Genomic DNA, 13,960 nt, shown 5'->3' on the forward strand with positions numbered 1-13,960 from the left:
TGCAACTAGCAACAAAAATCTCCTGGCCTCAGGTCCCTGTGGGCAAATCCCTCCAGGTGAACTGTGAATCAGAGGCACCTCCCTAGTTTAAGAGACCAGAGGAAGGAACACTGCCCAGGGGCTGAAGAACTGCACTGGACTCTAGTTGGCAGAAGATGCCAGGCCAGAGGGATGGGAGTTGTAGAGCAAATGCCCAGTGCTGACCCCAGGAGCTGGACTCAGAGAGACTGAGGCTGAGGGAAGCAGGGGGGCTAGTGTGGAGGGAGAAGCCAGGCAAGGTGAAAGAAGCCTTGTGCCCATCTTGTTACTGCATTTCGTGCTCAACAGCTGCTCCCCGACTCCCTTCTTTGTCAAACACTGAGCCAGGCAGGGGCTCGACAGGATACCAAGATGAGCAAGACGTGGCCTTTGTCCTCAAGGAGCTCTTGGTCTAGCTGGCCTGACAGCCAACCCAAACCCAAGGTTAGGGTGCAGGGAGAGCATGAGGGCAGGAGAGCAGAAGGCCAGCTCACAGAGAGTCACAGGAGCTTCACAAAGGCAATGGTTTTGAAAGATGAGGCCTGGGCAGTGATGGATCAGAAAGACCATCGTATCTGGGGCTTCTGAGCTCTGTTGGGTATGCACAAAGAAGCATGATGGAGGGCCTTTCCTTCTAGACCACACGAAAGGCTTGTGTTCAGATCCCACTGTGCCACTGAGTAGCTGTATGTAACCATTTTGCTCCTCAATTCCCATATCTATAAAATGATGATAATATTTTGAAATCCATGTGGCTATTGGGAAGGTTTACTGTGCAAGAATATTGTCAAGTGACATTTTCCTATTCTTTTCTCTAACAGACAGGGATGGGCCACCATCCAGTCTGGGCAGTGAGTTGCATCTGGGAGTGGGGGGCAGGAGGAAGTTAGGAGTCCATCAAGTTCCTCAACCTGCTCAGAATAATGACCCCCTCCACCCCCATCCACCTACAATCCAGAGACTTTTCAAAGCCTGTTTCCCATCTCTTCCTCAGCATAGCTATGCAAGGCTAGGTAGGGCAGAGGCCTTCGTTCCCGTATTTCAGAAGAGGAAACTGGGTGACTTGCACAAGACCACAAAGCTTGCTAGTGGCTGAGCTTGGATATAAATCAAGGGGCTGCATATCCTTAACCCAAGGCTCCTCTGTAAGATCAGTGTTTCCCAGAGAGTGGGTCCTATAAGTGAGCGGCAGACCCAGCATTAAATGGCATTGAATCCCATCAGGAGAAGCTGATTTCCTTTCAGTTATTTCGCTCCACATTGAGGAAAGCTTCCATGTGGGGCTTTGGTGTGGCTGAAACTTGCTGCTGCTATTTGTTTGACCAAGGGGAATTCTAGCCCCAGTCTCAGTGTGTTGGCTAGAATGTGCCTTAGTATCTTGCTGGAAATCCATAGCCTTGTTGTTTCATTGTATTTTTTCAGCTATGTTCTATCTGTGCCAAGGGATACAAGTTTTCTATTTAGCGTAACATAAGTAAGTGGTTTTTGGAAACATATTTTGTGTTTGTTAAACAGTGGTACAGGGGTTATTCAGATTAACTGCATGCCCGCTGCTCTATAGGGCTTCCCTCATGGCTCAGCAATAAAAGAATCCACCTGCAATGCAGAAGAGAGAGATTCTATCCCTGGGTCAGGAAGAGCTCCTAGGGAAGGAAAAGGCTATCCACTCCAGTATTCGTGCCAGGAAAACCCATGGACAGAGAAGCCTGGCAGGCAAAGAATCAGACACAACTGTGCACCGGAGACGCAGGCACTGCTACTTTGTAACGCCCGAAATTTGGGAATCACAGTTACAGGTCCCCAGGCAGGACACTGCCTGGTACCTTTCTTCTCCCAGTCTCCTAGGGCAGCACCAGTGGCTCCCAAATTCCAACTGGGAAAGAAGCCTGGAAAAGTATCAGCATTCGCGGCAGCTGCTCCCCACACCGCGTGGAAGAATCCACGTTGTCAGAGAGCTGCTGACGTCAGGCGGTGCGGGTTTTTGTAAGACCTCTATTTAAAATTCCCCAGAAATTGAAGAAGCAGGGTTTGGAGGGAGGGATGCCCTAGACAAATTGCGGAGTGGGTTTGTCTTGTTTATGGACATGGTCTTTAAAGTTGAAATTGCCCATTTTTTATTTTTTGCACCAGTTCAAGAGGGGCTGAACTCAGCTAGAAGGGAGGGGATGGTTGTCCATCTAAGGCTTTTAGTTGAAACCAATTCAGTTCTGGGACCAAGAAGCCTCTGCTTTTAGCCAAGAGAGAAAAGGGGGAAAGTATACAAACTCACTCATGTATACTTCGCCTTGGAGTAAACTAGTTAAAAGAATAAAAACAACCCCTTATATTTGAAACGACTGGTGTAACAGATACAGAGGGTTCCCTCAGCTTTTTCCTCCAAGCTGGATATCCGCATACACACGGCAGACGCATTGCTAGGTGGCCCCTATTCCTTTCTTTCTGATTCCCCAGCACAACCCTGGGAAGTCCATGCTACTTACTGTCCTCATCTCACTAGTGAGGACACGTCACTGCCTTTCGCCAGCCGATTTGGATGGCCAAGTATCATTCTAGCCCACAGTCTTTTTCTTGGAAATGTCACCCACACAACACCATGGCACATGGAATGCCTTTAGACGACACAGAGAGGCAGTATGTGCCACAACACATGCGGAAAAAAAAAAACCCATCTTGTTCTGTTTCTCTGACAAGCCTGATTTACCTCCGCTTGATGGTCAACTCTGACTCTCTCTCACAAACCTCCTTCTGTAACAAAAAGGAAGCAGTCTCTAGATGTGGCCTCTTCAGTCATAGCAACAGCTCAAATTTACTCTCTTGTTTTGTTCTCTGTAATTTCATGGTTGGGACCAGTGGTCCTCATTGTTTATTCATGGTGGCAATCTGAAGTTTCCTAAACAAATTATTTTCTTGAAGTTAAAAAAAGAGGGGGGAACTGCTTTAAATATATATTTACTATGTGAACCACAGTATACGTAGTTCTAAGATATGGCCAAAGTCAGCCAGTGGTGTGGAAATATCTGAGGTTTGAGAAATGCTGATCCAAAGTCACTCTCTCCTGGCAAAGACCTCAGATGAGATCTTGTGCCAGAAAGCTCTGTCAGCTGGGTGGGCTCTGAGAGGGTGAGGGAGAGCTACCTAGAGACAGAGGCAGAAATCTGCCTGTTAGCCCCCTCCTCGGGGCACGGCAAGAGGGGGGAAGCCACGCCCATGACTCTCCTGAGAGCTGGGTCCACTTGGTGGAGACCGACAGAATGGAGGAGAAGCAGATGAAAGGGCTGCTTTCCTGGTTCATCTGTCAGACGGAGATTTAGGGGACCTAATGGAAAAAGCAGGCGGCGTTGGCCTCCTTCTGCAAAGGGAGCGACAAAGAGTCTTTTTTAAACTGAGCCGAGGGGATGCTGCGCCAGGAGTCAGGCCTGAGGACCAATCCTGGACTGCTCCTTGTAAACCAGGCGTCTGGGAAGTCACCCAGTCCAGGTGCTTCTTAACCCTAGTGCAGCCTAGGATTTCACAGGCGCACTCTCTACCCTATTCCAAACGCTAGGACCCTCCTCGTCCTCGCTGCTAAGTAGGGTGACCCATACAACCCAAGTGCCCGAGACACTCCCAGTTGGCACCTAATATTTGGTATAATGATGAATAATGCCCTCATGTACTCCAGAAAGTTTAGATAGCGAGTTATAAGACCGCTGTTCTAAGCCATGGCCTTTCGTCTCTCCACTTACTATAATACTTTTCATCTTGTCAGATTTGACCTGTCATTACCATCTGTTGAGATCTGTTTTGGCTCCTGATCCTGGCACCACTTTTACTAAATGAGACGGTGCAGCCAACACAGCTTCTGTCTTCATACTATGACTGATTAAAACATCCAATGGCACAGGTTCCCAGTGGGTGTAACCAGTAAGCCGTCAGATCCTCTCTGGATGTAACCTCTGTGGTCACTATCAGCTGTGATCTACTACTGCAGCCCTGCAGCCCCCAGCAGGACCATGAGAGCCCCAAGGTCTGGGTGGCTGAGCTCTGACATTTCCCAGACCCTCGGGCCAGCATTCACATCTGATCAGAATCCCATGTGGTCTCGGCCCCATCTTTCCTGTTGTTTCTGCTCAGTGCTGCCTTGGTCATGCCCAGAACTGCTCTCCAACCACCCCTCAGGGAACCCAGATTTCCCTTCGTTGAGGTCACCTCTACTCTGGAATCTGTCTTCTGCTATGAGTGTTGAGATCATGGCTGATTCTGTGTCCTCTGGCCTTGCTCCCACCTCCGTGGCTTCCCAGGTTGCTTACAGTGGCCTGGAAGGTTCTCGGCCGGCTGAGAGCTCACAGAAGGCAGCTGTCTATGCCGTCTCCATCTCCATATGGGGCTGAGCCTCGGACATGTGCCCTTCATACCCTCTTCCCCAGAGAGCCCCGCGGTCTGCACCCTTGCTCAGTCTCTCAAAACCTCCTCTTTCTTATTCCACCTCTTGCCTGGAGCAGCAGGGGAAATAACCCTTTTGCTGTCCTGAGCCCTCTTTCAGGGGTCCACCTGTGAGACTTGAACCTTTCCATGCTGGTTCTGAGAGGTCCACACCCTCCTCCTCTGTTTTTCTCACCGCCACCCTCCCTCCATCTGAATGCCTCACTCACCCTGCGGAGCCATGTCTCACCCACCATCTGCATCATTCATAATCATATTAGAAAACTGCCTTTTTGCATCTCCTGTCCTCCTGAGCCACCTTCTGTTCAGGAACCTCTGGCCATGGCTCACACAGCAGTGCTCCATGAGTGGATGGAGGACAGAGATGTTGAAGGCAATTGCCCCCTGCCCTGTTGTCTGGAAGAATTCCCACCATGAAGCATGGTGAATATTACTGGTGAGGGCCACGTGGATGCGCATCGCCTGCCTGTCCTGTTCCTTCCACCAGGTTTCCATCTTCCCCCCGCTCCTTCCCTCCAGACTTAATCTGAGGTTCAGTTCAGGCCTCCTGTCTTCTAAGTGTTCTTCCTGACTACTCAGTTTCATCTCTGGTATCTACAGTTTCTTCAAATGTGCATCAGCCAGCACTGTATCTATGGCATGGGGCAGCCTGGGTCCCCCTCCCTGTCCCCAACCCATGCCAAGCACAGAACGAGACCTTCAGTAGCGACTTTCTGAGGTTGAGGCCAAACGACAGTGACACCAAAAGGCTCTCTTTCCATGAGACTCCAGACACCTGAGACCACCTGCCTCCCTGCCCACCATGACACCAATCCTTGAGGTCTTGGTTCTTTAAAATTCACCATAGTGTCTACTTAAGCTTTAGTCATAGCTCTTCAATGCATCTTGCTAGGCACCCGGCACTGTGCTGAATGCTTTTCATAGATTTATTCATCCACCAACACAGTGAGATGTAAGTGTACTGTAGGTCCATTTTACAGATGAGGAAATTGAGGTGATTGCTAGTAAACAGCGGAGCTGGGATCTGAACCCAGGCAACCTCACTCTAGAGCCCTTGCTTCGAGCCGTGGTTCTTCTCTAGCCATCATTTTAGAGCGCACCCCCTTGGCCTGCCCGGACCCAGAGCTGGGCTTTTGGGCCCATCCAGTGGGGTGGGCAGGCTGGAGCAGGGTTGGGGGCGGGGTGGCAGTGGCCCAGCTCTCGCTGTCTTCTTGCCACAGACTCCACAGAGCCTTCCAAACAGTGACGTAGCAGCCTGTGCTAATGGTCTTGGAATTCAGGCCTCAGGCGCCCAGGGAAGGTTCTGGGGCCCTCGTGGCCTGAGAGCCCCCTCTGGGGGAGGGGGAGGCCATAGGCAACAGAGAGGGGGGTGGGTGTCAGAGGTGGGACGAGAAGAGCAGGCCAGGTAGGAAGGCAGGGGCTGTGGGGGTACCCTGGGAGGGACCGGCCGGGGGAGGGCTCCCACCCGTTCCTGTTTGCTTTGGACCGCGGAGGCCACGTGCTGAGAGCTGGAGTGTGTCTTGGCAACAGGCCGCAGTGACAGAGCCTTCTGACCAGGGGAGGCCTGGCCCAGGGTGGCTGCCTTTCGTTGTTCTTAAAGGCACAGCATGCCATGGACGGCCTGCATTTCCCACGTCTCTGCTCGCTCTCAGGCAGAAGGCTCAGATCTGCCCCAAGGTCATGGGAAGGGCATCAGGGCAGAAGTGGTCCCTTGGGTCTCAGCCTCATGCCAGTTGTAGTGTGGCCAGATGGGCAGGGCTGGTGAAATGTGCCTGGCCAGGCCTCCTTCAGCCCCTTTCCTCCTCAGCATCTCCCTCCATCTACCACCAAGTAGCCCCAAATTCCTCCTTCTCTTCTCCAAACCGCTCCAAGGAAAGAATAGGAGAGTGTCCGGACATTTCGGTCTCACGAGGGGGCCAGAGCCTGAGGCTGTACACAGAGAGCGGAGGCAGGTGTGCGAGGCCTGGACTCTGCCTCTGCTGCTAGCTCCATCATCTCCTTCCTGCCATGGATGCGGAAACCCTCCAAGAAGGCCTGGCATGAGCAGCACTCCACAGATGCCAGCTGTGGGTTAGACCATGTGAGGGACCTGGAGGGAAGGGAAAGGCAAGGCTCAGAGGGCACCTAAAAGCTCCTGTGTTCCAAACTCTGCCCCACCTGTCTCATCTTGCCCACTACCCTCCAAGTGGGCACCCGGGGCGGATGGGAGGCAGCCAAGCCCCCTCGCTGGCCACAGCACCAGTGCGCAGGTTGTGTTTGCACCCATCCTGGGTGCCATTCGGGGGCAGATGGGGAAGGAGAGCCTGCATCCTGAGTGCGGTTGTTCTCTGCAGCATCCCCGTGCCTGGAACAAGGCCTGGCACATACAAGGCGCTCAGTAAAGGCTGGTTGTTGAGGGCACCACGTGTCCCCAATACACCAAGGGCACCACAGGATGCCAGGCATCCCTCTGGGCAGCTCGTACTGCCCTGGTGTGATAAGGCCCAAGGAGGTCAGACCTGTTCCTGGTCACCAGTGAGCACAAGGTGAAGCCAGGATTCAAACTGAGGTCTGTCTTAGAAGAGGGACTATAAGAGGTGCCTGTGGACTGAGTCCTGGGGTGAGCAGGACGGGAAGGGTGGGGAGACGTCATAGGGGACCGAACCTTGAAGGACATGCGGGAGTTTCAGAGGGAGAGGAAGGGAGCAGGGTCCCCCGCCCCCAGCAGCTGTTTTGTCCCAGGCTGAGCTGTGAGTGACCTCAGAAGGCTTTATTAATGTCTTAATTGTGTGCAGCTGGCCTCCTCTGGCCCTAATGAGCTCATTATCCACTCTCATTAAGGAGACCATTGTGGCCTGGTCACCCTGGGGACAGCAGTGGCCTGGGGGTGCCCGCCACTTCCTGCCGCCCCTTGGCCAGGCTCAGGTCCCTTCTAGAGAGGCTGAAGCCTCCGTCCCTCACCCATCACCCAGGTCCTCCCATCCCTTCTGTCTGTCTGTCTGCATCTCTGACTCGTGTATGTGTGTCTGTGTGTGTGTGTGTGTGTGTTTCATGAGAGAGAGAATCTGTCGACTCATAAGTTTCTTGCCCCCCACCATTCCACCCCTCCCCCAGTGCCACCCCTAGGAAGCCTCAATTAGAGTCCGTTTGAAAGGGCTTTGAAAGTGACCAAACAGCTAATGATTATGCTTAGCCTGGACAGAGAGAGAGACTGACTTCTGGACCTGAGCTTTCTCCTACATGGGCTGAGGGTCTCCCTGCCCCACCCTGAGCTGGAGGTGCTGGCCAGGCCTGCCAGGCTCTGCTTTCTCTCGCCCTCCACTCCTGGCCATGGTGAAGTGGGCTTCAGTGAGTCCTACCGAGCAGGTCGGCTGCTGTAACAGGTGACATTGCTGTTCTCTCTGGGCCTTTGCCTCCTGCAGAGGGCTGGGTCCTGGCCTGTAGGCCGGCCTGGCTGAAGTCCTTTCTTCTCTGGCACTGTAGATATGTGGCCCTCACAGAAGGAGAGGCCAGGGTGAGGCTTGGGGGCTTGGGCAGTTCTAGATTCTTCCAGATGATTGATTGTCCTAGCCCGGGGACCCCAGAAGGGACTGCCCCAGCCTGGGGGCTTCTCCTGAACATCCAGCATCTGAGTGCTCCTCTCTCAGGCTCCTGGACGTCAGTCGCAGTTTCCCATTCAAAAGAGTCGGTGGACATAGCAGTCCTCCCTTGCCCCAACTGGGGAGCATCTCAGTACAAGGCACTCCAGCTGAATTTGAGTCTTTCTGACTCCAGACTCCCAGCTATTACCCTCTGTCCCCAGAGGGTCCTCACATGTAGACATAGACACTCAAACCTGAGACTCTGCTCATGGTGTATGCACAGAAAGCACACACTCAGCGATGTGGACAGACTCACAGGCGGACATGTGTAAAGCTTCCGTGTTCGGGGACACTCGTCGTCAAGGGGTCACTGCTGCCCTTGTGCGTGGCACAGAGGTGCGCCTGGCCCGCTTCTGCGGTGGTGAGAATGTGGGTCCTGAAGCTGGAGCGCCTGGTTTTGAGCCCAACTCTGCCTCCTTCTGGTTGTGATTTCTTCTGCCTCAGTTTTCACATCTGTAAAGTGGGGATAGTGACGACGGTAAGTTATTTCACAGGGTCCTTGAAGATGAAATCAAGTGACGTGTGTAATGTTAGCTCCTGACACGGCGTGCTCTTCTCAGCACCTGGCTGTCATCATCGTGTGATACATGTACAGACGCACCTCTGTTCCATGCACACAGGTACCCACCCATGCATGTGTATGTGGACACAGCCTGCCTGCCACTGTGCGCCTCTGCAGGAGCAAGAACACGGTGTGCACTAGAGGGGAGCCGGGGATGCCTGCGGGCTGGCTGACGCCTGAGCCATCTTGGCCAGCTGGGCTGCACCCAGGGTGGCTCAGGCTCTAACTGCTCCATGGTGAAGACACAGTGACTTTGGTCAGGGGCCCGGGTTGCAGCTGCTGGCGTCTGGGAGAGGCCTGCCAGCAGCCATTGGTAGGCGCAGGCCCAAGGAGCCACCCCCACAGGCCCAACTGTGTGACTCGTGCCAGGGCTCCCGGGGGGTCTGCGTGGAGCTGGGTGGGCACCCCCACCCATGTTCAGTCAACACCTGCCTGGGTGATGACAGCCTGTCCGTCTCTGCTTCGTGGGCAGTGGCTGAGCCTGTCCAGTGGCAGGCTCTTCTCTGCAGGGCCTGCTGCAGGAGGGACCTGGGACTCAGAGCCACACAGCCCAGCTCTGCATGTGTCAGGGCTGGAGTATTCTCAGGTAAGGTTGGCAGGACCTCGGAGCTGTGAGGAAGAGGAGAGTCTCAGCCCCACGTCCTGGGGTGCAGCAGGCGATAGGACTCTAAGTTGCTGCCCTGGGATGAGATGATCACAGTCTGCCAGTGGTGTGCCCAGGCTCCACAGAAACCTAGCATACAGCAGAGGTTTTGAGGTCGAAAGGACTCAGAGAGACAGCGCTGGCACATCCCAGGGGCACCCAGCAGTGTGAGGCACAGACCATCATGCCTTCCTGCCCACTGGGCGCCTCAGCCACATGCTCAGCCCCTCAGCAAATCCCTGCCCGGCTTGCCCTGAGTGCCAGGCTTATGCCAGGCAGAGGTAGGAGGCAGGCCCTGCCCTGGGAAGACACTCCACACAGACAAGTCCAGATCCATCCCTCCACCCCAGATCCCGGGCTCCTGGGGGAAGGGAGGGAGCAGAAAGTACATGGAAGGTTCTCGAAGGGTGAAGTTGGGCGGGAGGGGAAATGATGCCACCAGCAGAGAAGAACCCTAAATTCTGGGACTGTAAAGCCCTTGGAGTCAATGAGAAAAGTCCACACTGGGCTTTGGTCTGGAAATTGCCATGGGGGGAGGTTGGGAGAGAGGACGCCAGGAGGTCAGCAGGCTTGAAGACTCACAGGCGAGAACACAGACAAACTCGGATGAGACTGATGGAGGAACTCCCACAAGTCCTCCCGGTGCCCGTGGAAGAGCTTGCCTCCTTCACCTCTGCTGAGGATGCCTTTGGGGCCCAGAGTCCCGAAATAGAGAGAAGGCTTAGAAGACAGTCAGCCCAGCCATCCAGGAGACCGCCAAGTTCCTTGCTTTCCTGGGAAGCTGTGGGCTCGAAAAGGAGGGACTATGCTGCCACTGAGATAGCAAGTAGGTTGTTTTAGTGGGTGGAGTGGGCAATGGACACAGCTTGGTATAGAGGAAGAGGCTGGGAGGGGCTGGGTGGAGAGATCTGAGAAAATCCTCAAGGAGACACATGTATCCAAGCTCTTCTGTTCCTCCAGACACATTCCCTGTTCTGTCTGATGACCGTAAGATCCCTGAGCCCATCCTGGGAAGTCCTCTTCTGGGAAGAAGGGCTTCCCTTTGAGGCTAGGCCTTCAGGGCACTACCTTGGCCTTCTGGGACTTGGCTTGGTTCTGGGGGCTGGAACTGGTCTTTCATCTCCCTGGACACAGTTTGACGGGGTCTAGAGGGTGTGGTGACCACAGCCTGTGAACTTCTGCTGGTGGACCTGGACCTGGGCAGGCATGTGAGAGCCTCAGCCTTCCAGACCCTCCCCAAATGACTCCAGGTTGGGGACTGTGATGACTGTTTTTCTGGGCTCTTGGAGGTTAATCCTGTGAGGGGGAGTTTGGTTGGGGAAGGACTGCTTACCAAGAGTGACTCAGAGGTCTCCATCCTTCCCCAATGAGGTCTGTGGTGGCAGGTGCCCAACGGACTTGGGTTTTGTTCTCCAAACTTGAGTCGTGATGGCAGACCTTCTGTTTTGAACCCTGCTGACTAAGTGTGTGTGTGAAACCCTCTCTGGCCCATTTGAACAGCACAGGAAGGTTGCTGGCTCACTGTAATGAGGGCAGCCTAGCTTTAGCAACTCTGTGCCCCAGGGTCAAGTGATGGTCATCGGGACTGACTTTCTCCATTGCCCGATTTGGCTTTATTGACTTAACTCTCAGGACGTCTCTTCCCCACACCCCTGCGATTCCTGGTTAATGTGGGACTTAGGGTTCAGGTCGCCAGTGCACCCATGTCCATTCCAGGAGAAGCCCGTGAACCGTTACAGTGTCTGGGGAGGTGACAGGCCCGTCGGAACACAGTGGCCAGACGCACCCACTCCTGTGGTCAAGGAGGCAGAGCCGTAGGGTGGGAACGTCTGTGAGGTGGGCAGTTTTGTGACGTCCAGTCAGACTCTGGGAAAGAACACTGGGCTTGGGGCCTATTGGCAGGAACAGTTGGGGTTCCTGAAAGTTCCCCCACAGCCTGAGAGAAGGGGAGAAGCCACCCCAGGCAGAGACCCCTGCAAGTCCATGCCTTCTGGCTGCTTTGGGGTCTCTCAGCCACAGCCTCCTGAGCAGCCACGCGGTTATGGCCAAGGCTCTAGGTAGGATGGCAGTGCTGCCCGGGTGGGTAGGCCCGGAGTGTGCACATGGCCCACACCCATCCCCCTTGGGTGAGGGGCGCGGGAATTGACCTGAATCTGGCACACAGAGAATGAAGGCTTCCACCCTGAGTCCCCTGGGGCAGTGACCCAGCTAAGGGCTGGGCCTCAGAAGTCCAAACCCTTGTCTGAAACTTTTTCTTTTCCTTAAGACTTTGTTTTTGTTTTTAGAGCAGTTTAAGTCAAGGAAAATTGAGTGGGAGGGGTCCCATATACATCTGTCCCCCCACACGCAAGCAGCTTGCCCTGTCGTCAACATCCCCCACCAGAGTGGTCCATTCGATACAACTGATGACCTCCATGGACATCCTAATCACCCAGGGTCCCGAGTTCTACTTAGGGTCCACTCTCTGTGCTGGACATTCTGTGGGTGTGGACAGACGAACAAGGACTGTATCCGATGTTACAGTATCATACAGATGTCATGGCGGATCATAAGCTTTGCAGAGCTGCGTGCAGAGTGTTGTGGAATTTCTTGGAAAGGGTAGGGTGCAGTGGGCCTTCAAGACTAGACCACAGGATGTGTGCTATCCCAGCCCTGTGACCCGGAGCACTGGAAGTTGAAGACCTAAGTGATGACCCTGGGTGTGAGGTCCTGTGCAGGGGGGGGACTGTTGTCCTCTGCCCCTCTCCACTGTTGTCATAGCAGCCCCCAGGCAGCCTTCTCCACCTCCCAGTGCTAAGCCCAGCTGGGAGAGCCTGGAGGTCCCCATGTGCCCCCTCCTTGGGTAGCCGCTCACTGCTGTGGGCAGTGATGGGGCCTCAGTGTGCTGCCTAGGGAGGAGCCCTGGAGTCTCTTGAAAGGTTGCAGTCCAGATTTGGAAATGGTGAGTGAGCTCTGTCACAGACAGAAAAGAGCGTCGGTGCCAGATGGCTTTGGAGGCAGGGAAGAATCAGAATGGGAGGCGAGCAGAGATAGGCTCCTGTGAAAAGTACCTCCTAGGAAGGAATGAAAGACAGTGGAGTGCCACAGCTTCAGAGTTTGGAGTATTTGGCTCAGCTTTTGTCTGAATGATGAATGAATGAGCCAACAATTGGGAGAGAAAGTGAATGTATTGCTCTCACTTGGCCATGACCGTCGAGGGTCACTCGAGGGTGCAGTGCCCACTTACTGTGATGGAGTTGTCAACACACTGAAGGCAGCTGTGATTAGCACCGATGTGAAATTACCACTGACCTGCAAGTGGGAGCAATGACCGTGAATGTTTTCGTGAGGCCTTTTTACTGCCAGGTATCGTTAAACCAGAGAAAATGGTCAAGCTCCAGGCCACACTGGTGGTCCTAGTGGGCTTGAAAGACCCTACGTGGTCTCTGTGTTTGGCTGGAGCCCCCTTGGCCTTTCCCGCAAGGTGACTTTCGTGTGTTGGGCATATCACTGTGTCCATTTCATTTTCAGGTGTATCACATGTTTGTGTGGGTGGGTTGCGGTCCATCAGGCCCCCTCTTCTCAGGGACTGTGTTGGTCTCTCCTTCCTCAGCCAGGAACCTGGGCTCCAGGAGGCTGGATGTGGGCCAGGCATTTGCTGGGGCCCGGGGCCGTGTGGCTCTGTGCTCTGCCCTCCTCTGCTCCTTCCTCCTTGTCCTGGCCCCCTCCCCACCTCAGCCATCCGCTGACTCTCATGGCTGCACTCTCTCTTGTTCCTGCCGCAGGCTGGTGGTTCGTGAGCACCTCTGAGGAGCAGGGCTGGGTCCCTGCCACCTACCTGGAGGCCCAGAATGGTACTCGGGACGACTCAGATATCAACACCTCCAAGACTGGAGAAGGTAAGGGCCTGCAGGTTCAAGGGGCGGGGTGGTGATACAGCTTTCCCACCCTTCTCCCTAAGACCATCAGAAACTCTAAAAAGACTGGATCATGGTTCCCCTACTTTCCCTGGGGCCCATCTCCCTGGGGCCAGCCCACAAGCTCACCTCCTATCCAGGTCAGTCCTCTCTGGTCCTGGATGGGACTCAAACTAGATTGGAGATTCTCCTAGGGTCTGGGTCTCAGGTTTTGACAACTTTGGGTCAGAGACTAGGGATAACAGGGCTCATCCCCTACAGCTCCCTCTCCCCCCAGAAGCCCTAGATTCCTCTGGGGGCCCCTACCGAGATCCACCTTTGCCTCCCCCATCCCGCACTGTGCTCTGTGGCAGGGACGACCCCAAAGGGGCTGTGTGCACGGCACTTCTGCTGTTCACAGTCTGCTCGGAGGCCTCGCCTTCAGGCACCTATTAGCCCAGCCCAGGGTGCGGACATGGTGGGCAGGTGGGGGAGTCGTTTCTCTGTGTTGCCGGAACCCAGAGGTGGCTTCAACCCTTGCACCATCAACCTCCCTGATTAGTTCTGGCCTTAAGAGGTTTTTCTGGGGTTTTCTCCGTTGCATTTCCAAGAGCCTGCCCCTTCCCCGCAGCCAGCACTGGCCTGCTCAGCCTGTCCAGTGGACTTGGGTATTCCCCAGAGCAGGCTGCCAGAGCCCAGCAAGTCTGCCTGCTCCTGGTGACTTCCAAACCTCCCTTGTTCTGGCAGCAGGAATGCTTGCCCTAACGGTCAGTGAGGATCGTCCAGTTGGGCACCTCTGAGAGCCAGGGGGATGGATGCC

At 54.5% G+C, this 13,960-nt stretch overlaps 1 protein-coding gene across 6 annotated transcripts in view; it reads left to right on the forward strand.

Annotated features, from left to right (window-relative positions):
- The window catches only part of SH3PXD2A (SH3 and PX domains 2A), a 249,230-nt gene that overhangs the window by 207,984 nt on the left and 27,286 nt on the right, over positions 1-13,960 (forward strand). For all 6 annotated transcript variants that reach the window (XM_027529520.1, XM_027529521.1, XM_027529517.1 and 3 more), the window contains one exon: positions 13,030-13,143. In XM_027529520.1, the coding sequence (XP_027385321.1) occupies positions 13,030-13,143 (114 nt within the window). The remainder of the gene's footprint in view (positions 1-13,029; positions 13,144-13,960) is intronic.

The sequence above is a fragment of the Bos indicus x Bos taurus genome, chromosome 26, assembly GCF_003369695.1.
Source record: "Bos indicus x Bos taurus breed Angus x Brahman F1 hybrid chromosome 26, Bos_hybrid_MaternalHap_v2.0, whole genome shotgun sequence".
Lineage (NCBI taxonomy): Eukaryota > Metazoa > Chordata > Mammalia > Artiodactyla > Bovidae > Bos > Bos indicus x Bos taurus.